This window comes from Halichoerus grypus, chromosome 7, assembly GCF_964656455.1.
Source record: "Halichoerus grypus chromosome 7, mHalGry1.hap1.1, whole genome shotgun sequence".
NCBI classification, from domain to species: Eukaryota; Metazoa; Chordata; class Mammalia; order Carnivora; family Phocidae; genus Halichoerus; species Halichoerus grypus.
The window spans coordinates 115694819-115716893 of record NC_135718.1 but is presented as its reverse complement, the minus strand read 5'-3'; the positions used below and the strand labels follow the sequence as shown (position 1 = coordinate 115716893).

Below are 22075 nucleotides of genomic sequence, written 5' to 3'. Positions count from 1 at the left end.
CCACATTGGGCTCCCTACTCAGCAGGGAGCCTGCTTCTCCCTCTCCTCCCTGCTTGTGCTCTCTGTTGCTGTCTCTCTCTTTCAAATAAATAAATAAAATCTTTTTTTAAAAAAATCCACATATAAGTGGACCTGCACAGTTCAAACCTATATTGTTCAAGGATTAACTGTATATGCTACATTTTTTTATCCATTCGTCCATCACTGGACATTTAGGTTGCTTCCATGTCTTGGCTGTTGTGAATATTACTGCAGTGAACATGGGCACACGGATATCTCTTCAAGATCTTAATTTCATTTCCTTTGGGTATATATCCAAAAGTGGGATTGCTGGATCATATGGTAGTTTCATTCTTCAGTTTCTGAGGAGCCTTCATACTCTTTTCCATAGTGGCTATAGCAATTTAAATTCCTACCTACAGTGTACAAGGGTTCCCTTTTCTCTACATCCTCTGTACATAACTTGCTCTGGTTTTTTGGATAATAGCCATCTTAAGAGGTGTGAGGTGAATCTTACTATGATTTTGATCATGTAGCTCATCATGTTTTTTAAGTGTGCTATAATCCCATGGTCTATTTTTGCTTTTGTTGCCTATGTTTTTGGTGTCATATATGGGAAATCATTGCCAAGACCAATATCAGGAAGCTTTTTCCCTGTTTTTTTTTCTGGGAGTTTTATGGTTTGGGTTCTTTTTTTTTTTTTTTTTTAGTTTTATTTATTTAAGTAATCTCCACACCCAACATGGGGCTCGAACTCACGACCCCAAAATCAGTTGTCACATGCTCCTCAACTGAGCCATCAAGGCGCCCCCTATACTTTTGGTTCTTATGTTTATGTCTTTAATCCATTTTGATTTTTTTGTGTATGGTCTGAGTCCAATTTCATTTTTTTGCTTGTGGATATCCAGTTTTCCCAGCACCATTTATTCAGGATACTGTCCTTTCCCCATTGTTTTTTCTTGGTACCCTTGTTAGAGATCAGCTGACCGTATCTCCATGGATTTATTTCTGAACTCTGTTCTCTTCTCTTGGTCTCTATGTCTTTTTTTATGCCAGTACCATACTGTTTTGATTACTCTAGCTTTATAAAGTATTTTGAAGTCAGGAAGTGTGATGCCCCCAGCTTTGTTCTTCTTATTCAAAATTTCTTTGACTATTTGGAATCTTACGGAATCTGTGTTTCCATACAAATTTTAGGATTGTTTTCTATTTCTGTAAAAAATGCCATTGGAGTTTTGATTGGGATTGTACTGAATCTGTAGATGGCTTTGGATAGTATAGACATTATAAGAATATTAATTCTCCAGTCCACGAATGTGGGTATCTTTCCATTTAGTTGTGTCTGCTTTAATTTTTTATTGGTGTTTTATAGTTTTCAGTGTACAAGGTTTTCACCTCCTTGGTTAAGTTTATTCCTAAATATCTTATTCTTTTTGATACTATTGTAAATGGGATTATTTTCTTAATTTAATTTTAAAATTTAAAATGTTTTCTGAGTTATGTAAATATTACATTTGTTACATAATAAGTGTATAACTAATGTTATATAAGTATAGTATATATTATTATAGTTATATATTGTAGTTAGATATAGTATAAAAAATTACCTCATTTGATCTTTATATATAATAACTACCATATTATAGTTTTATATTATTATAGTTATGTATTATTATAATATCATATATTATTTCATTTGATCTTTGCAACCATAGAGTAAAGTATTCAAGATAAACATCATTTGATGGAATTTGTTTGTTTTAGTAATATACATGTTAACTTTGGTGACCTAACTTAGAAGTTTCTAAATAATGTAATTTCCTAGGCTAAAGCAGTAATTATAAAACAGTATGCCTTTAGAATGAAGGTTGATGTCATTTTGTTTCATTTGAGGTTTTTTTTGTCATATGACCAAAAATAAGACTATTTTTATATCTTAGCAGTGCTAATTTTATACCTCTAGTTTAGTCCAGTGTTTCTCAAATGAAAGCTCTTGCTAAACACCAGGAAGGTCATTTATAGATACATAAGTTATAAAACTCCAGGCAAATAATAGATGGCAGAATTGGTAAAAGTAGGTCATACGAATTAGTAATTCAGCCTCTCCACCTTCTGAACCCTGTCCTTCCATTTCTTCTTTCTTTTATAGTAAAATCTGTGGTCATGCCAAGAAGGATGAACGGGAAAAGTAAAGAGTTAGGATAGTTTTTGTTTGCTAAAATAATGATAGAAATAGAGATTTGGTGGATTCATGAGAGAAAATTATTTTTGAAATCTGTGGTTTAACCACAAACCTAAATAAAACAGAATTGTCTATTAATAAAAATGGTGAAGAGTTTTTAATATAATTTAAAAAATATTACTGATATTTGAAATGATCAGAGGCACCAGAGTAAATATTTGTATCAGTCTGAGGTAGAGAATAGGATTAACATTGCATTTTACCTTAAAACCCCTTAGCCAGGTAGCTCTGTAATCCATAATCCATATTTTGTCCTTTTTTCCTTCTTACAGCATCATCACCAAGCAAGAGTTCAATATATGGCAGTTTTTCCGATGGTATAACATGTTTTCTTTTCTTTTAGTTGTGCTTATTTTCTTCTCTTAACTTTGTGCCGTAAGTTTCACTAGTTCCATTAAATAATTTGGGTCAAATACTTTAAGGCTTTCTCACAAAACAAATGTATTAAGAGTATGCTTTATACTAGACCCCATGGCATGCTGTGAATAATTATGAAAGAAATAACTCTTAAGTCACAAGGAGCTGTCAGTCTAATGGGCACTTAGATCTTTTACTTTTTCTTCTATTTCTGGCTGATTTCTGCCTTATATTCTCTTGGTGGAATTTGTATTTTCTTTCTCTGTTGGAAATACTTAAATTATGAACCATAAATTGATAGTCTTTATTACTCCTATCATTAGATGACAGCAGTCAGAAATCAGAGCTTGGAAACTGGTCTCCATCAACCTCCAGCCAACGTAAGTTTGTCTGTTCAGTTTTTATTAAGTGAGTTTCTAAAATTGGTCATTCATAATTGTTTTAAATTTTTTTGACCACAAATAAACAATGCCATTTGAAAAATTGTATTTTAAGCACTTAAGAGGAAAAAGTATATATTTTACTAGCAGTGAAATTCTTTAAGGACAAACTGTATGAAACAACATCTGGTTTTCCCCTTCGCTTAATTAGCCGTAAGACCAAAAGTAAAAGTTAATAAGCAGAACTACTAATACCAATAACCAGGTGAACCTTGCTGAGTCAAAAGAAAGATGGCACATAGCATGATGTAATATGTTTACTGTGGGTTTTAGAGTCCACAGACCTGTATTTAGATTAGATTGGACCACTTAACCTTCTGTTACAGCCTTGCAGCAAGCTTTTTTAATTCTCTAAGCCTGTTTATTATCCCAAATGAGTACTAAGAAAATAACTTCACAGTGACTCTCACTTTGGTCTCAATACCACTTTCTACTAGCAAAATTAGTACCTAAAAGAGCGTTGTTTTTTTTTTTTTAATATGGGCTATACCTATCCATGTTTACCTAGAAATTAAAATTGAAACATTTTAAAAATACCTATTTATTTTTTAAAAATTTAGTAAGAATAGTAACAAATTACTTATATTTTCTAATCTCTTTAATGTCTGGCTTAATAAAATAGAGCTGGATTCGCATCTGCTTCTGTATTCAATCTGTTACAATATATTGTTTTGGTTGTAGTATATACAAAAATCCAGCTTTATACAGATAATATAGATTTTTTTAATAGTCTAAAGATAATTTTGGATATTCTCTTTTGATACTGTCCAAAACTCAACAAGTTACTTAAAATGTGAGATCTGAAACCAAATTAATGAACTTTTTTGTTCTATTACATTCAAATCCATTGGTCTTTCTTGTACTTTGAATGGAATATCATGCACTGATCATTTGGAAAATAAAGGTTCACTAAGTTATGTAGATCTTCCAAATTTTGACACATTTCTAATACAGTATAAAAAGATCACATTTGTTAATATCACCACTAATCTCAAGACAAAAAGTCTTTAAGGATTCAGGAGCTGTCAAGCTTATAGTGGCAGATACAGTATTTCCACAATCCTAATTTTCACTTTAAACCGTGAATTTTATAATTGGCAACAAATATTGTCAGTTGTTTTCCTAGAAACACAGACTCACTTTGTTCATTTTCAAGAAAATGTCTGCCAAATACTCAAGTCTAACCATAGTTTGTCACTTGTTCTTAAAAGTACTAGTTCAGCTCAACTGAGTTGCACAAAATTCCTTTCCTTGAGAAAACTGTACTGTGCTAGGTATCAGAAGTGCTTTATGTATATTTCTCAGTTCTTCATATACTCTACTGGATTTGTACTCAAGGGTTGAATTTTAATAAGGTGAATAATTTTAACTGCTTTATGAAACAGTTTCACTGATAGCCTTAAATGCATGGCTGTGAATACAAAGACTACATTAGCACTGCCCTGTGGTCCATGCTAAGGTATCATTTGTTTTTCCCACTGTGGCTTTGCACCATCAATGCAAATGTCAACATGCTGGGAGAAGTTAGATAACATCCTAGTGTTAAGAGACTAGCTTTAACCTCAAGGACCCTCTTGGAAGGATCCTGAGGTACCCAGCAATTACACTTTGAGAACTATTGCTCTAAAAGGTCCATAGTACAAATAAAATAGAAGGTGTAAAAGTATTATTGTTGCTATCCTATTAAATGAAGTGGTATGTGACAACGTGCTTATAAACTGAAAAGCACTAGGTAAATGTAAATTGGTATCATTATTGCTAATAATAATTAGGGATGAAATGCATACTCAATTTTACTGGTATTAACTTGCATTCCACAAAAGGTGGGCATCAGTGCAATTAAAGGGACAGTTAGCTATTATAATATATGGAAGATGTTCAACTTACAGTGCATCCTTTTTCAATCCCTTTACATACTTCAGAAACATTCCACCTTGGATAATAAGCTGTATGAATTCTCAGTGTCTAAATTTAAAAATATTTTATCAAGTGACTTTTATTATTGCTTGCCTCCCAAATATTAGCAGTAGTAATAATAGTTTTGCTTTATAAATTATATTATTTCTGACTTGCTTATGCCACTTCATATCTTTGAATTCTACTTTTTCCTCTAAGGCTTTTTATCATTTTGACATTGAAGAGACACATGCATACTTATAATACACCTAAAACCTATGGGTGTGAGATTTTCTTAAATACATGTGATGAACATTTCTTTAAGAAAGTAAATTACCAGCTCCATTCTTTAAATTCCTTCCTCTTTTATCTAATGTTTGTGAAGATTAATACTGATTTTAAAAGTCACTTGTCCTTGAATCTAAGAAAATGGTATTTGAATCTGTCTTTTTTTTTTTTCTTTTTGTCCTGAGCAGAAGTGACTGGACAACCCAAAAGTGCATCTTTTATCAAGAGGTGGTGGTGGCTATCTGTTCTCATAGTTTCATTGGCTGTTGGGAGTTTTTTGTTCCCTCGCAATCCTGAGGTAGAAACCACTGCTGTTCAAGAGTTCCAGAACCAGATGAGACAACTAATGACTAAGTATCAAAGTCAAGATGAGAAGCTGTGGAAAAGGAGCCTTACATTCCTGGAAAAACATCTTAATAGCTCCCAACCTCGGCCTCAGCCTGCTATCTTGCTGCTCGCCGCTGCTCGGGATGCTGAAGAAGCGCTCAGGTGTCTGAGCGAACAAATTGCTGACGCCTACTCTTCTTTCCGGAGCGTCCGTGCCATCCGGATTGATGGGGCGGGCAAAGCTACTCAAGACAGCGATATTGTCAAACAAGAGGTAGATCAGGAACTGAGCAATGGATTCAACAATGGCCAGAATGCTGCTGTGGTACACCGCTTTGAGTCCCTGCCTGCAGGCTCTACTTTGATCTTCTATAAATATTGTGACCATGAAAATGCAGCCTTCAAAGACGTAGCCTTAGTCCTGACTGTATTGTTGGAGGAAGAGACACTGGGAACCAGTCTAGGCCTAAAGGAAATTGAAGAAAAAGTGAGAGATTTCCTCAAAGTCAAGTTCATCAACTCTGACACACCCAACTCCAGCAAACATATGGACCCAGACAAATTGAGCGGGCTCTGGAGCCGTATTTCTCACTTGGTCCTGCCTGTCCAACCTGAAAATGCCCTGAAAAGTGGCATCTGCTTATAAAGGGTGACAGACGACAAAATCATGTCTCAAGTTCTCAGAATTTTTCAGACTTTCTAGCCAGAGACGGGATTCAGAGCTCTTTTTGAAAGAACTGGTTTCTTTTTAAAGGAAATTAAGTTCTTATCTAAACATAGAACATCTAAATCATTTATTCAACCTAAGTATCTGTTACTTGAGAGAATCATTTCCCTGTTTCCATTGAGATCTGTGTTAATGATCTCTGAGGACTATAAATTATATGCAGTCCCATAGAGGATCTGTTTAGATTCGGGGTTGAAACATTATTGCTATGGTATGACCAGACCAGGTTGGGGGGGATTGGGCTCCTTCCTATGAATCCTCTCAATTTTTTAAGTTAGATTTTTCAGAGTTTGCTATTAGTAAGGCAGCTCTCTAAATGCAACTGTGGGTTTTCCCATTTTGTTCTCTTTTACATCATTTAGGTGCGAGTTCCTTAGTCAGCTTCCCCTCATAGGAATAAGAGTAATGAAAGGTCACCTGAGTGTGTGTTTGGATTTTTTTTTTTTCTTTGTTTTTGGAGGGCAGGAGAAGGGGGCTAGGGAAAAGAGAAATTGTGGAATAAGGAAGGAAAGGGGGAAAAAAAGTCTTCAAGATGAAATTTAAAATAAGCCACTGAGACTTAGGTCACTCAGGCATAGCCATATGAACTCCATGCTCAGTGAATTCTGTTGGGGTTTGTTTTTCACATGTCCTTTTTTTCCTTTAAGAAATTTTTGGTCCTCCCAAGGATTTTGAAGCATGTATATTACAAGGTTTAGCGTATTTGTTCATTTGACTCTGAAGGGTGTGGTCAATTCAGAGCATTTTATTTTGGACATATCCTGAAGCCTTTGTTTTGAATTCAGAAAATATAGTTGCAGGAATTGGTAAACCATCAGTCAGCCAGGACTGTCTGTCCTGGACTGTCGAAGAAGGATTTGGTTTTCTGCGTGCAGTCTTAAGTCCTTTAATGACACTCTTATGACAAATGTAAAGATTTACTATGCATGTGATAAATTTTATTAAGAGTGCCTCAAGCCAAAAGGAAATGAACTTGACCATATGTGAAGAATGTTGAAATGTACTATTGTGCATTCCTGTACTACTGTTGCATTTCAGGTGTCACTTTGCTTCTGTAACTGAGCTTTCTCAAAATCTGTCGCCTGCGTTGTTTTTCTTAAAATCTTAAGATTCTGGATCTACCATGTTTTGTTTTTAAATGAAAATACTGTTTTTAGAATAAGAGAGGCAGTCATTGGCTTTACGCTTTACCTTTTGAGGATCCCATGCCTGGTAGTGGAGTGTGGTCTGGTTTCTTCCAACTAGAACAACCACTGTTCATAAATTTATACCCTTTATTGAAATTTGCTCCTGACTGTCACAAGTCAGGCCATCTGATTTATAGAGGATTCTAAAACAAGAGTTTTTGAAAAGGCTTATTTTATACACATATATTATATGGAGAAACAAATGTTTTTATTAAATGTTTCGCTGACCAAAATAATTTTAAAGAAATTAATGTTACTTATATCTTTCAGGAAAAAATAATTGTAGCAGCTGATCTGTAAATGACTTTAGAAGCTATTTTAGTAATTTAAATAAATTTACTTTCTTGGTTTGTACTCTGTTGTGAACTTAATGATTCATAAACCTTTTTTTTTTTCCAGTTAATCCTAGAGTTTTCTTTACACTTGAACAATTTTAGTAACTTCTTTTTTTTTTTTTTTTTAAGATTTTATTTATTTATTTGACACAGAGAGAGAGAGACAGTGAGAGAGGGAACACAAGCAGGGGGAGTGGGAGAGGGAGAAGCAGGCTTCCCGTGGAGCTGGGAGCCCGATGCGGGGCTTGATCCCAGGACCCTGGGATCATGACCTGAGCCGAAGGCAGACGCTTAACCGACTGAGCCACCCAGGCGCCCCCAATTTTAGTAACTTCTGCTAAGAGAAACAAAGGCCAAAGGACTGGAGCCATTCACAAATACATTGTTTAAAGATATAATCACCATGGTTTTCTGTTTCATGCTGGTATTTGAATTACCACTATATTGGAATTAACTTAGGTTTTCCTGACTTGGCAAAAGTATCTACAGCAGTGTTTCTCAAATTTTTCCTTCTCACCTTGCTAAAGAGCCTTTTTAGATAATTTTTTTACTAATTGTCTACCCCCTTGAAATTCTAATACCACACATATACTATATATCTGTTTATGGACTATATTTTTGTCCTTTATACATAAGAAGAGTAAGATTTTTTGCCCTCCAAGAACCAGTATTTGTTGCCACTGAGAATGCATGCTCAAGAACATCTGTCTATCTATACTTAATTTATGTATGTATGTATGTATTTATGTATGTACTTATCTATTCATTAACTAGACTCCATGCCCAGTGTGGAGCCCAATGTCAGGCTTGAACTCAGAACCCTGAGATCAAGACCTGAGCTGAGATTAAGAATTGGACGCTTAACCGACTGAGCCACCCAGGCACCCTGAGAACGTCTGTATTTTTGATGCTGCCTAAAACATTCTATTTTTGGTTTATGTTATTACCCTTTTGGAAGGGAAAATTTAATAAGTCATCAGCTTGAAAATAGGAGCTAGGGTTTCTAGAAATCAGGCACATTGTGACTTTGGGTGGCAACACTGGCCCAGGGAAAACCACAACACAGTACTGGTCTTACAGATTTCTAGAAACTTAATTTGCTTCCCTTCCTTTGATGACTTTCTTATATTATCTTTAGGGAAGTTTTCTAAACCTCCAATTCTCAAAAGAAGGGTTGGAAGTAAACTTGATTTTCATTCTATGAAGAGAACTGTAACTTGTTTGCATAGTTCATGCCATTAGTTAATGCCTAAAGATACAAAATCCAGTTTCCCTTTGATCTTAGGTCTTTGGAAAGTGGCCTTTATGTCCTATTGAACAGATAATGGACTGTTCTGCTATACTGTCTCTATCAAGGTCATAGAGTGTCATAGAGTAAGATCTTACAGAGGATTCTACTGGCATTAGCCACCTGGAAAGAAGATGTGAGTCCTGAGCTGGAAAACAAGCCGAGAAGGTTGCCATCGACTAAAAGGAAACTCCTGCCTTGAATATCTTTCTCTCTTTGGCCTAGGTTCAGAGAAGTCCTGGTTTGCTTGCAGGCAGGCTCTTGGGGATTGTAGGGAAGATAGCCTGCACCTGAGCATAAATAGGCAGAAACCTCTCACCATTTACATATTGTACCCTTGTCTTTTGCCCATTCTTAGACACGTCTGGAATATTTCCTCCTTTCCTGCCCTCTCCCTTTCCCCAATTTTATGCTTTGCTAATTCTTACTTGTTTTTTCTTCAGGGCTCAGTTTTTTAGGCAGAACTTCACTGAAACCTTCACTAGTCTCCTTCCCCCAATACTGATTTAGGTGCCTCTTTTTTATGCTCTCATTCATCGTATATTCCCCCTGACAGAGCAGTTAGCTCACTGCACTACCGTATGCCTCTTGAGAGCAAGAGACTGTCATCAGTATATGCACAGTGGTAACCACAGCCTGCTCAAATACTTGTTGAGTAAAAACTGCACACACTACCTAGCTAGCTAAAATAGGGAAGTTGCATCTTAGTACTTTACTTGCTTTTTCCTGTTATTCCTGAGCCTTTTTCTAAAGCTATATAACTACTTCAACCTCAATTCAGTAGTGCTATGAGTAATTTAAGGTAGAGGACTGATGCCATGGGATACTGGCACTTCTACTTCTTGTAGAAGCAAGGATTATTAGTGGGGGATCCCCAAGGGCAAGGTGAATGGTAAGAGACAAAACTGGGAGGCCATGAGGTCTTTACGCTGAGATCTGGAATTTGAGTTTTCTTTAAAAAGCAAGTTTCCTTACATCTCATATTGCCTAAGAGGGTAGTATAGTCCCAAATAAGAGATGGCTATAGGTGTGGAGAGAAGACGGATAAGAAAAAATACTTAGGTAGAAATGACAAGGTGTGGTTAATTGAATATTAGGAAAAATACCTCGTAGAGGTCTTTTCAAAGGGTTGTACTGCTAAAAATACCTCTTCATTCAATTTAGCCCCTGTATCTTCTCTCCCCCAAATACTGAGTACACAGTGGTAGAGTAAACTCTTATCTCTGTATGTCTTTGTTGACTTTTAGCAGTTTGAAGTACATAGACATGTATTTAGTCAGGAATTGTTTGATCGTAAAACACCCTGTCTAACCAGAAGAGAAAAGGAGGGGTGGGGTGGATGTTGTAAGAAAGCCTTTCAGCCTCCAAGACCAGAGACTGGGCACGAGAGGACTGTTGATGGACAGATCAGCTGCCATTCCCTCTGCCTCTCCACTTCTGGCTTGCTTCACCTTAGTAACCTCGCCTTTGTGACTTAACCACGTCAAGAGGATGAATTTGATTGGCTCAATCCAGTATATGGATGATCCCTGAAAAGAATATATAATGAAACAAAGATGCCTAGGTCACTCCTTTAACACGGACCATGGGGTGGGAATGGGGAATGGCATTCTCCTGAAGTCAGGCCAACAAGTGGGCAGATAGGGTTAAGGGACAACTAAAAACATCTTCAAATTTATAAAGACCTTTATATGACATGATGCTGGTTATTTCATTTCATTTTCACTTTAAAAAATGAAATAAAATGATGGAAACACTATTAAAATTTTAAAATCTGGGTCTTGATCATGGCTCTGTCTAGAGAAAGTTGACCTAAGGAAGTCCTTGATGTGGCTCTGCTACAAATGTGTTCTGATTTCTTCCCGTTGCTTCTGCGTTTTTTATGCTGAAAAAAGAGAACAGTTATCAAAACCTCAGGTACTATCTTAATATATAATGGCTGTTATTAATTTGTTATAAGTCCCTCAAAAGAACACCGAGCTTTCTTTAGTTTTCAAACTGTGTCTTGGGCAAGTGTAGTGGTAGGAGACTATGTACCTGATTCAAATTTGATTTTTTAAGTTTGTTCCCCCCCACCCCAATTTTAGAGAGTACCATTCTTAGGCTAAACTTGAGAATCTTCTCCATGTTATGCAGCTCCTTACAGAGAACATCGACTCAGTAGTTATTCTTGATGGGCAATTTTTAAAAAATCTCTCAATCTCTCATAGTTTAAGTGGACTTCCTCGCATTTTGTCTACCATATAGATGGAAAAGATCTACATAAAGATCTTCATATTTGAATATGGATTAAGTTGTCTGTCACCCTTTCCTATTTTTTGTCAGCTACTTACTAAGTTTATTAAAGCTCCAAACACCGTTTCAAGTGCCTCACATGTATTAACAGGTTCCAGTCTCATGATAGCCCTGTGAGGTAGTATTGTTATCCCAATTTAATAGGAAGCTGAAACACAGAAAGGTAAGGTGACGCTCAAGAATACCCAAGGAAAAAGTGGGGAAGCAGAAATTTGAATTTAGGCAGTCTGGCTTTAAAACATCTATTGTCAACCACTATGTACATAGTTTCTAGAACCCCTAAATATGGTATTTCCCCCAATCTATTCAGGTTCTATACAGCTTGGAGTATTTTTCCATTTTGTAGGTTATTTGTGGCTCTCCTTTAAACCTCTGTCTTTCTTTCCTCCTTGCCCAGCTTTGTGGAATCCAATATTGCACACACTGAGAGTCTGAAGAATTTTGAGAAGGGTGAGACAGTCATCACGCAGTCTTACCTGTTGACTCATACTCCTGCTTCTGGAACTAAAGACCTGCAGTGTGGACTCACAGTTGAATTTTTTGAAATACCTATATGTAGCCTAGGTGTTAGCTGTCCCTACAGACCACATAGCCTCTGTTTGCCCTCTCTCAGTCTTGATGCAAAATGGCACCTCTTTGAATTACTGAGAAAGAGTCTGCATCAGAAACATTGGTAATTGCACAGAAACAGAGGGGAAAGTTGGACCAAGAGCACACCCCCTACAGTCTGGAGTCTGGAGTCTGACTACCTGAGTCCAAATCCCAATTCTACACCTTTCTCGCTCAACGACATTGGCAAATTACTTAACTTCTCTCTGACTCAGTTTTCTCATCTCTAAAATGGGGAAAATAATGTAAATACTATCTTATAGTGTGGTTGTGAGGATTAAGTCAGTTGATCTATGCAGAGCACTTAGAAAGTGCTGAGGACACCAAAGGGTACAATGTTAGCCATTTTTGTTCATTTAATTGTTACTATTAATTCTCCTCTCTTCTGTGTGACATCAACTGGCTGGCTTCTATTTCCACCTTCCTAAGCAACCCTTATTATGCAGAGTACTTGGGCTTTTTCCTAGCCTCCACCACCACTACAAACCCCAACCCTTCGCAGTTCATTAAAGGTCTTCCGGTGAACCAGAATCCACCCTCTCTAAAAATCTGGGGAATTTTAAAGAATGAGAAAGCTGTCACACATAGAGACCTCTTTCTCCCATCTTTCCATGGCTTGTTCAGCTTCACTATCCCACTTCCATCCTTAAAGACCTCACTTTTATTCAAGCGATTGTAATTGGTTGAGATTCTTTTCCAAGTGCAGCACAGAGTATCCTGTGTTGAACACAAAGATGTACCACCTAGAATCCCTTAAAGGAAGGCTGTGTTGCACCCAATGCTGGGTGTGCAGTCAGTGAACAGCCTTCACCATCAGCCACTTCGTGGATTACTTCAGCTGCAGGGGATCATTTTGCCCAAGGTCATGCCAGGTAAGGGGGAGGGTGGTACGCATCCAACGACTGATAAAGAGAATGTAAAGGCTCGAGCTTCTCAGCCCAACACAGTGCAATTTGGACAGACCATTTGCACTCCAAAGTTTTCCCATGGAGTTAGCTGAGGCTATAGGACCTGTATTATAGTGTGACGCCCCCCTCAACCGCATCCTGCTTCCTCCGCCTCCTCTCCATAGGTGTTCATACCAAGGACATTCCTTAGTAAACATCCAGCACGCTAAATTTTGTCTGAGTCTGCTTTTCAGAGACCCCAACCTGTGCCACACTCTAAACTTAGTGTATAAATGGAGTGAATGATAGCTAACGTTTTTTGAGCACTAGTGCCAAGCACCATGACCGGCATCATGCACGTGGTATCTCATTTAATTTTCATAGTGTTTGGAAGTACATACTATTACTATCTCCCTGTTATAGATGAGAAAACAAAGACACAAAGTTATACTTTGGAGATAGAATTTGAACTCAGACCATGACTCCAGAACCTACATTCTTAACCATCATACTACATTCTATCCCATCATATTATCTACTTTAAAAAAAAAATTATTTTTAAGTAATCTCTACACCCAACGTGGGGCTCAAAACTGCAACCGTGAGATCAAGAGTCACATGCTCTACTGACTGAGCCAGCCAGGTGTCCCCATAGTATCTACTTTTTAAGTGAAATATTAAACCATATCTTATAAACCATAAACATATAATAGATACAATTTAGGGAAACACAGTGACTGACAGAATCACTTCATTATCTGGTGAAATTTACACCTCTCTATAGAGATAAAACCTGGCAAAAAGATTTGAAGCTCTGTTAGAAAGAATACCTTTCTAATAACAAAGGCAAGCTGCGGTTCTGATTTTCCTAACTCAAATGTACATGCAACTAGATATTTAAAATCTCTGCCAATGCCAATTCTATAAAATTGGCAAAGGTTCTAATATCTGAAAATACTGTAAAGCCCAGAGTATTTTGCTCCATGTCTCCTCTGAAAGAGTCTTTATCTCTGGCAGTTCATTATCTGTCCATTGTTCAACAGATGATTCAAACTGTGGTTGCATAGTGTAATACTTGCTGTTTGAAATAGAACATCTTCCTGGGCAGATTCCAATGAAATCTTTCTCTTTGGAAATAGTCCCAAAGAATTAGATTTTCTATCGTTAGCTGGTAGGTTCCAAAGACCAAAGGTTTGCTCCTCTGAAAGATTTGCATTAGTCTTGGATAGGCAAGTTGACAGAGAGGAAATGAAGTGTTTTTCTGTTCCGGAAACGTAGCCAACTTTCTATCTCTGACTTCACCTCTAAGTACTAATTGTTACTGAATCAGCAGCTCTGCTTTTTGAGTGATGTGGTTATTCTTGAAGTAACTATTTGGCCTTTGCCATCCCCTCCCCCCCCCCGGGGAGATCAATGTATATTAGACGATTGGACTATAATTTAAGCTCAGATTTAGTTCTAAGCAACGAATCTTTTGCCTTTGTATCATGTTATCTCATTAATGCCTCTAGGAAAGTGGCACAAACATCAAAATTTACAACAGTCTCAACATCTGCCTTAAATCTTTCACAGTGTTCAGGGAGGAATGTAAATATATATGTGCATCCTAAAAATTACTTTTTAATATGAAATAAAATATAAATAACACAAACAAGTGGGATGGATGGATAAGGTCAATATAATTCACATAGCTATGTCTCCCATAATTAGAAAATTGTTTAAGGGAGCCTGGGTGGCTCAGTCGTTAAGCGTCTGCCTTCAGCTCAGGTCATGATCCCAGGGTCCTGGGATCGAGCCCCGCATCGGGCTTCCTGCTCCGCGGGAAGCCGGCTTCTCCCTCTCCCTCTGCCCCTGCTTGTGTTCCTGCTCTTGCTATCTCTCTCTCTGTGTCAAATAAATAAATAAAATCTTTAAAAAAAAAAAAAAGGAAAGTTTTTTAAGTGCTCTATATTTGTTTCAAATCTTAAACATAAGCATATGAGTTTAAACAAACAAACAAAAAACCCCAAACCAAACAAATTAAAGCATGGTCTCGTGGTTTCTTCAAGGAATCAACTCTCCTCAAAACAATACAAACAGCACAATGAAGTTAAAATATGTAAATAGTATAGACAGAAATGTGTAAAGCCAGAAAGCAGCTGAACAGAAAAAGTTTGGAATTAAGGTGCTGGGATAATCAACAAGCCTGGTAAAGTCCATTTTTCAGACAGTATGAGGTCATGCTTAAGATAGCAAAATACTTCTGGCGCCTTTCATCTGAGGTTCTCCAAGTGCTTTGCTGACATTATCTAATAGCAAATATTATTACCCCCATTTTATAGGTGGAGAAACTAAGATACCAAGAGATTAAATAACTTACTTAAGCATGTACAATGAGTCAGTGGTGGAACCAGAAATTTATTTCAGGAATCTAATCTACTTTTCTGTTCATATCACTAGGTCAGCTTTCCAGATGCAAAAGACATTTATCGGTGTAAATTTGTATTAAATGTACTTTTAAAACCAATATTATCTTCTGTAAACAATTAAATGAAAATGCTTTTGCTGGAAGTCATGGTTGCTTTTCATGGGAGAAATTTAAGAGGTGATTCAAAAATAAATTATCTCAGATTCAAAAAAGTAGCCACATTAGGTTTAGGTTATTTAGTAGAACCTATGTTAGGTATCTAATAAAGAACCATACGAAATTATGTCAGCTTAGTATCCAATGTCCTAATGGTTATTCTGTGTGTGTGTGTCCTACATTATTTTTAGTAAGGTAGACATGAACAGAAAAGGTTTAGGGATTATTCTATACTTTCTACTCCCACTCAGAACTGTCCCTGAAAATTCTGTAATTTCTATGGGAACAAATTATGAGGGGAGAGGGTGGTTCTTGTTTGTTGTCCTTTCAAGACTGTTCCTTTGATTTTAGTCCTAATCTCTAAGCTCCTTTAACTCTTTTATAGTCTGCTTTATGAACACAAACTTTTCAGTGCAGAGTTGGTATTACTACTTCTGACAAAAATCACAAAAACAGGGGTGCCTGGGTGGCTCAGTTGGTTAAGTGACTCATTCTTGGTTTTGGCTCAAGTCATGATCTCAGGGCTGTGAGATCGAGGCCCATGTCAGGCTCCATGCTGAGCATGGAGTCTGCTTGAGATTTTCTCTCCCTCTCCATCTGCCACTCCCACTTGTGCTCTCTCTTTCTCTAAAATAAATCTTTTTTAAAAATCACAAATACAAATTGTTATATTTATATATACTGATATCAAATACTTGTGCTAGAAGTAAACTAATCACAGGACAAAAAGTTTGATAATATTAACTGCATGCGAACTCTAACTACATTTCAAAATGGAGAATTCATAAATTTCTCCTTCATTTTGGCCTGAGCTCAGGATTAAAGTTACTGATGAGAGATCAGGTTAATTTAGGGCAGAGAGCTACATTTATTTAAACATTCACAGATATACACGTCCTTTCTTTTATCACCTGTGTGGTATGGTTAAAAGGTTACCAGATAGTTGGGCAAAGAGAGGAATCATGAACCCAGCAAACAGAACTATTTCTCCCTTAGTCACCCCTACCTTATTTGTTCAGCCAACACACAGAAATCCACAGCCCAGTGGGGTTTTTTGTTTGTTTGTTTTTGTCAGAGAGAGAGAGAGAGCACGAGAACACAAGCAGGGGGAGCAGAAGGAGGAGCAGGCTCCCTGCTGAGCAAGGAGCCCGATGTGGGACTCGATCCCAGGACCCTGGCATCATGACCTGAGCCGAAGGCAGACGCTCAACCGACTGAGCCACCCAGGCGTCCCTTCCAGTGTTCTTTCTACAACTGCTTAGAGTGGCCACACTGTGTAGCGGAACAGGCACACCTTCTGGACTCAGAAGATGGGGGGTTCACATGTAGTTCTTCCAGTCTTCAGCCCGTGACCGAAAGCAAGCCACGTCATGGCTCCAGGCTTCAGCTTCCTCATCTCTGAGGGAGGGGTTGTGGTGATACTGCATTAAGGTTTTGCTGATCATTAAGCAAGACAATGTGTGTGAATTACTGAGGTTACTAAAGGTTGTACAAGAGTTATTTATATATATATATGTTATATAAAATTAGTTATATGTATTAGTTATAACCATTTATATACGTAAAATAATTATCAGCACGTGTTAGGACAGTACATATGTTTGCACAAATTTTTCCATCCATGCTTAATCTGTGCAGTCACTTGTATTTCCAAAACCAGCTCTCTCTTCACCATCGCTCTTCTTCCCGCCTGTCCGTTTTTCTGTCTGGCGGCTCCAGCTGCTTTTTGCCCCCTTATAACATTTGGTTCAGGCAGTAGGATTTGTAAGCAAATGCTCACATGTTCTCATTTCTTGTTTCAACAGGTGGGGAGCACCCAATCCTGGGATTCCAGGAGTGTTTTTTAGTGGCTGATAAGCCCCATTAAAACCTGCGGGTCTTCTTCCACGCTGGGCACCCAGCTGCCTTTTTCTATTTTTGGAAGGACCACAGAAAATCTCCTGTCAAGAGTTTAAAACTTTCCACAGCCTGAAAATAGGGTGGTTCACCCCTTGCAAAATATAACCTGGTCTGGTTACATGTAACCTTATTCTGACTTATATTCTTCAGCAATTTTTTTTAATTGCAGCTGTCTTGCTCTGCAATGTTCCACTGCATATTTCATTTGTATTATTGGTCCATAAAACAGCATTGAAACAGAGAGATGCTCCAAAAAGAGACACTCTTCTCTTTAAGAGTGTTCTGAGAAAAAGGGGTTGCCTTTGTACAGTAAAGGGATTTCCATGCCTGTTAGCTAAGCTATTTAAAAGAATGCCAATAGGGAAAATACTAAAAAGAAGGCACTCAACATTAAAAGAGACTAACCTTTGAAGGTGCATGGAGGTAAAAATAGGAAAATAGAATTTTTAAAGCTTAAAAAATTTCAAAATCACCCATTTCAGAAGTACTCTTGTTCTTAACAAGTATAAAACTTAATTTGTGGAAAATGGCAAAGACTCGGGACTTAGATTTAGACATATTGGTTGTTTCATTCACAAATCTTGTTGAGGAATCCTAAGAAGATGAAAGCAAATCATAGTAATAAAATGATCAAAAGTCAGCCTCACCTAATCCAGACCCACTCCCCAACACCAGAGTCTATTATTTTTATGTACTGTTATATACTGATATATAAATATGTATATATATATACCTAGAGAATACGTCTAGAATTATTTCGATTTTTATTTACATAAAAGTCAGATGGCAGACATCGTTTAAGCAAGTTTTTTTTTTTACACTCAACAACGTTTTTATTAAAAAATTTGGGGGGGATGTACCCATTGTTTCCAACATCTCACAATTACTACAATAAATTAATCTATGATTTCAAGCCTTTATATTAAAAAAAAAAATCAGCCTCAGATTTGTTTTAAAGCCTAGTTTGCTTTTGACCTTATCAGAAATAGAAAAAGGAAGAAACTCACTAACCCCACTTCTTGGCTCTATTCCAACAGCACTTCAGTACTCATTGTAAGGGAGGGATTAACCATCAAAAAAAGTGTGGATTTGAAGTAATTTTCCAGATAATTCAATCCCCAAAAAGCTACTTTGAACTGAACAACCATATATCTAAGGAGTGGACTTTGTTCTTTCTTAAATTTTCACCTAATTCTCCTAGTCTACTTCATTGGTAGAATGAATTCATCCATCTGTCCATTCAGTGAGATTTTCACTAACTGTTAGACCTAAAGGCACAGCACTCTGTTGAACAGGTTTTATTTATTTACATTATTTGTTTTTATTTTTTAAATTTCAGTATAATTAACGTAGTGTTAAATTAGTTTCAGGTATACAAAATAGTTATTCAGCAATTCTGTTTTTCCTTTTAAGATTTTATTTATTTATTTGACAGAGACACAGCGAGAGAGGGAACACAAGCAGGGGGAGTGGGCAGGCTTCCCACAGCAGGGAGCCAAATGCCTGGCTCGATGCGGCGCTCGATCCCAGGAACCTGGGATCATGACCTGAGCCGAAGGCAGAAGCTTAATGACTGAGCTACCCAGGCGTCCCAACAATTCTACACATTATTCAATGCTCACATCACAGTAAGTGTGCTCTTAATCCCCATCACCTATTTCACCCATCCTCCACCCAACTCCCCTCTGGTAATCACCAGTTTATTCTCTATAACTAAGAGTCTGGTTTTTTGTTTTGTTTTTTTGTTTTGTTTTGTTTTTAGAGAGAGAGAGAGCATGAGCTGTAGGAGGGGCAGAGGGAGAATCGCCAGCAGACTTTGCGATGAACGCAGAGCCCAATGTAGTCTCTATCCCAGGACCCTAAGATCATGACCCGAGCTGAAATCAAGGTTGGGGTGCTTAATCAACTGAGCCACCCAGGTGCCCCAGTCTGGTTTTTTTAAACAGGTTTGTTTTATTTGTGATCATGAAGAAGGGGCGTGCCCTTTGTGAAGGACATGTTTATCCTTTTCATGTTAACTTTACACAATACAGGATGTGCTTCCTAAATTCTAGCTACCTTTACCAACCAGTATGAATGAATAACTCAAAAACAGGGTGGGAGAAAGTGTAGATCCTACTGCCGATTTAACTGCTTGTCCTACAGTCCCATTACATCTTGAAGCCATATCCTATACCTCAAGAAAAAGATACATACCCTAAAATCAGAATCCCTACTAACGTTAGGTCCATTCAGGTTACTTTCCTTGTTCTAGAGTCACAGGGCAAGTCATTGTGAGTAGAGGGTTTGTAATCAGGTCTAGGCTGGATGAATAATGCCCTGCTACTCAATATGAAAGTTTCAAGCCCTTATAAACCCTGAGGTGTTTTATCACAAGGATTTCATTCTCAACAACTGGTTTGTGCAAAATCAATATTAATTGTATTTAGAGCTTATTTTGAGTGGGGTTTTTTTTTTTTTTTTTTTAAGACAGAGAGAGAACACATGCACACAAGAGTGGGAGGGAGAGGCAGAGGGAGAGAGAATCTTTTTTTGTGGGGGGGAGAGAATCTTAAGCAGGCTCCACACTCAGCACAAAGCCCCAAGTGAGACTCAATCTCGCAACCCTGAGATCATAACCTGAGCCAAAATCAAGAGTCAGATACCTAACCGACTGAGCCGCCCAGTCACCCCTGGAGTGGAGTTTTAAGATCTTTTTTAATATTAGAAAATAAATTCCCAGGCCATCTAAATACAAGTTTGTGCTTACTTAGGCTTGTTTGCTGCTAAATTCATTTGAAAATCTCTGATCTTTTTCTTAAGAGTGATGTCTTGACTTTCCCAGATAAGGATAAACCTTTTACCTAGGGGTAAAGCAGAACCAATCTGTTTTAATATTTACACAGGAGGTTGTAAGTAAAGTAAGTGAAGTAAAGGGCTCTGTTTTAGCTTTACTAGACCTGTTTTATTGGAATTTCTTTTCTTCCAAGCTACAGCCTTTTGCAATGGTCAGGTAACTTTTTACATTAAAGAAGAATGAGATTATGAGCCACAAATGAGCTCAATTCCCAAGTTCCTCTTTTTCAGTGAGGTAGACAAACATTACTTGCTGCCTTATTGGTATATTTTATCTGTGACTATGATTGACTGAATCCTCAAAGAACTTTTAGGTACATTCTACATTATGTATTTCTGGCAGCAATATGCTTCATAATGTGCCCTCTCACAGAATCTCAAAATCTCAGGGCAATTCTGCTGAGCTGAGTCATGGTCTCAGGACTGATTAAGTGACACCAAGCATGAGAAACACAATATTGTTAAGCATAGACTTATATCTACAAGTTTGTCCAGTAAAAAACAGACTCTGCTGAGATGGTCCAGTGTGTTCTTACCATAGGTAAATTCTTGCCATGTTTTTCATTTAGGGCTGTAAGGATGATTAAACCAGTGGGCCAAAGCCCACTGCAAACCCTGTAATAATATCATACCTAATTCTCAGCTGACATTTAGTCTGCACTGGTTTGGTTGTTTAAATATTAAAAGAGTTCTGCACTAAATGACATATCTGATAAAGAGTTAGTATCCAAAATATATAAAGAACTTATAAAACTCAACACTCAAAAAACAAATAACCTAATTAAAAAATGGCAGAAGACATGAATAGACATTTTCCCAAAGAAGACATCCAGATGGCCAACAGACACATGAAAAGATGCTCAACATTACTCATCATCAAGGAAATACAAATCAAAAGTACAATGAGATACCACCCCCCCCCCACCTGTCAGAATGGCTAAAAATCAACCACACAAGAAGCAACAGGTGTTGGTGAGGATGCAGAGAAAGGGGAACCCTCCTGCAATGTTGGTGGGAATGCAAACTGGTGTAGCCACTGTGGAAAATAGTATGGAGGTTCCTCAAAAAGTTGAAATAGGACTACCCTATGATCCAGCAATTGCACTACTAGATATTTACCCTAAGAATACAAAAAATATTAATTCGAAGGGTTACATGCACCCCAATGTTTATAGCAGGAGCATCTACAATAGCCAAATTATGGAAAGAGCCCAAATGTCCATCAACTGATGAATGGATAAAGAAGATGTGGTGTACATATGCAATGAAGTATTACTCAGCCATAAAAAAGAATGAAATCTTTCCATTTGCAAGCTAGAGAGTACTATGCTGAGTGAAATAAGTCAGAGAAAGACAAATACCATATGATTTCACTCCCATGTGGAATTTAAGAAACAAAACAAATGATCATAAGGAAAAAGAGAGAGAGAGAGGCAAACCAAGAAACAGGCTCTTAACTGTAGAGAACAAACTCATGGTTACCAGGGGAGAGGTGAATGGGGGGGGTGGGGGAAATAGCTGATGGGGATTAAGGAGTGCACTTGTGATGAGCACTGGCTGTTGTATGTAAGCATTTACTCACTAAATTGTACACCTGAAACTAATATTACACTGTATGTCAACTAACTGGAATTTAAAGAAAAACTTAAAAAAAAAAATTAGTTCTGCACTGGTTGCTAAATAGCTGCTGTCCCTTAGCAAACTGATTCCCAAGATCTAACAACTAAGACGTTTATTCTGGCCAAAAGGGAGGTCTCTAACCCTGCTCCATTCTGCTTGGCTTCCAACCTTACTGGTTATTGTAAAGTTTTAGTGTCACTCCGGCCTAAAACAAATGTGAAATAAAGTGAATGACATAACGGGTGTGTGTGTGTGTGTGGTGTGTGTGTATACTCGACGA

The 22075-nt window shown here is 37.4% G+C and overlaps 1 protein-coding gene across 6 annotated transcripts in view; it reads left to right on the top strand.

Annotated features, from left to right (window-relative positions):
• TOR1AIP1 (torsin 1A interacting protein 1) overlaps positions 1 to 7818 on the top strand; it is a 39493-nt gene extending 31675 nt beyond the window's left edge. For 4 of the 6 annotated variants that reach the window (XM_078078108.1, XM_078078109.1, XM_036099992.2 and 1 more), the window contains 3 exons: positions 2515 to 2559; positions 2923 to 2979; positions 5412 to 7818. In XM_078078108.1, coding sequence (XP_077934234.1) covers positions 2515 to 2559; positions 2923 to 2979; positions 5412 to 6196 — 887 coding nt within the window. In that variant the 3' untranslated portion in view covers positions 6197 to 7818. The remainder of the gene's footprint in view (positions 1 to 2514; positions 2560 to 2922; positions 2980 to 5411) is intronic. The other 2 variants (XM_036099994.2, XM_036099995.2) reach the window with 1 other exon arrangement.
• The last annotated feature ends 14257 nt before the right edge of the window (positions 7819 to 22075 follow it).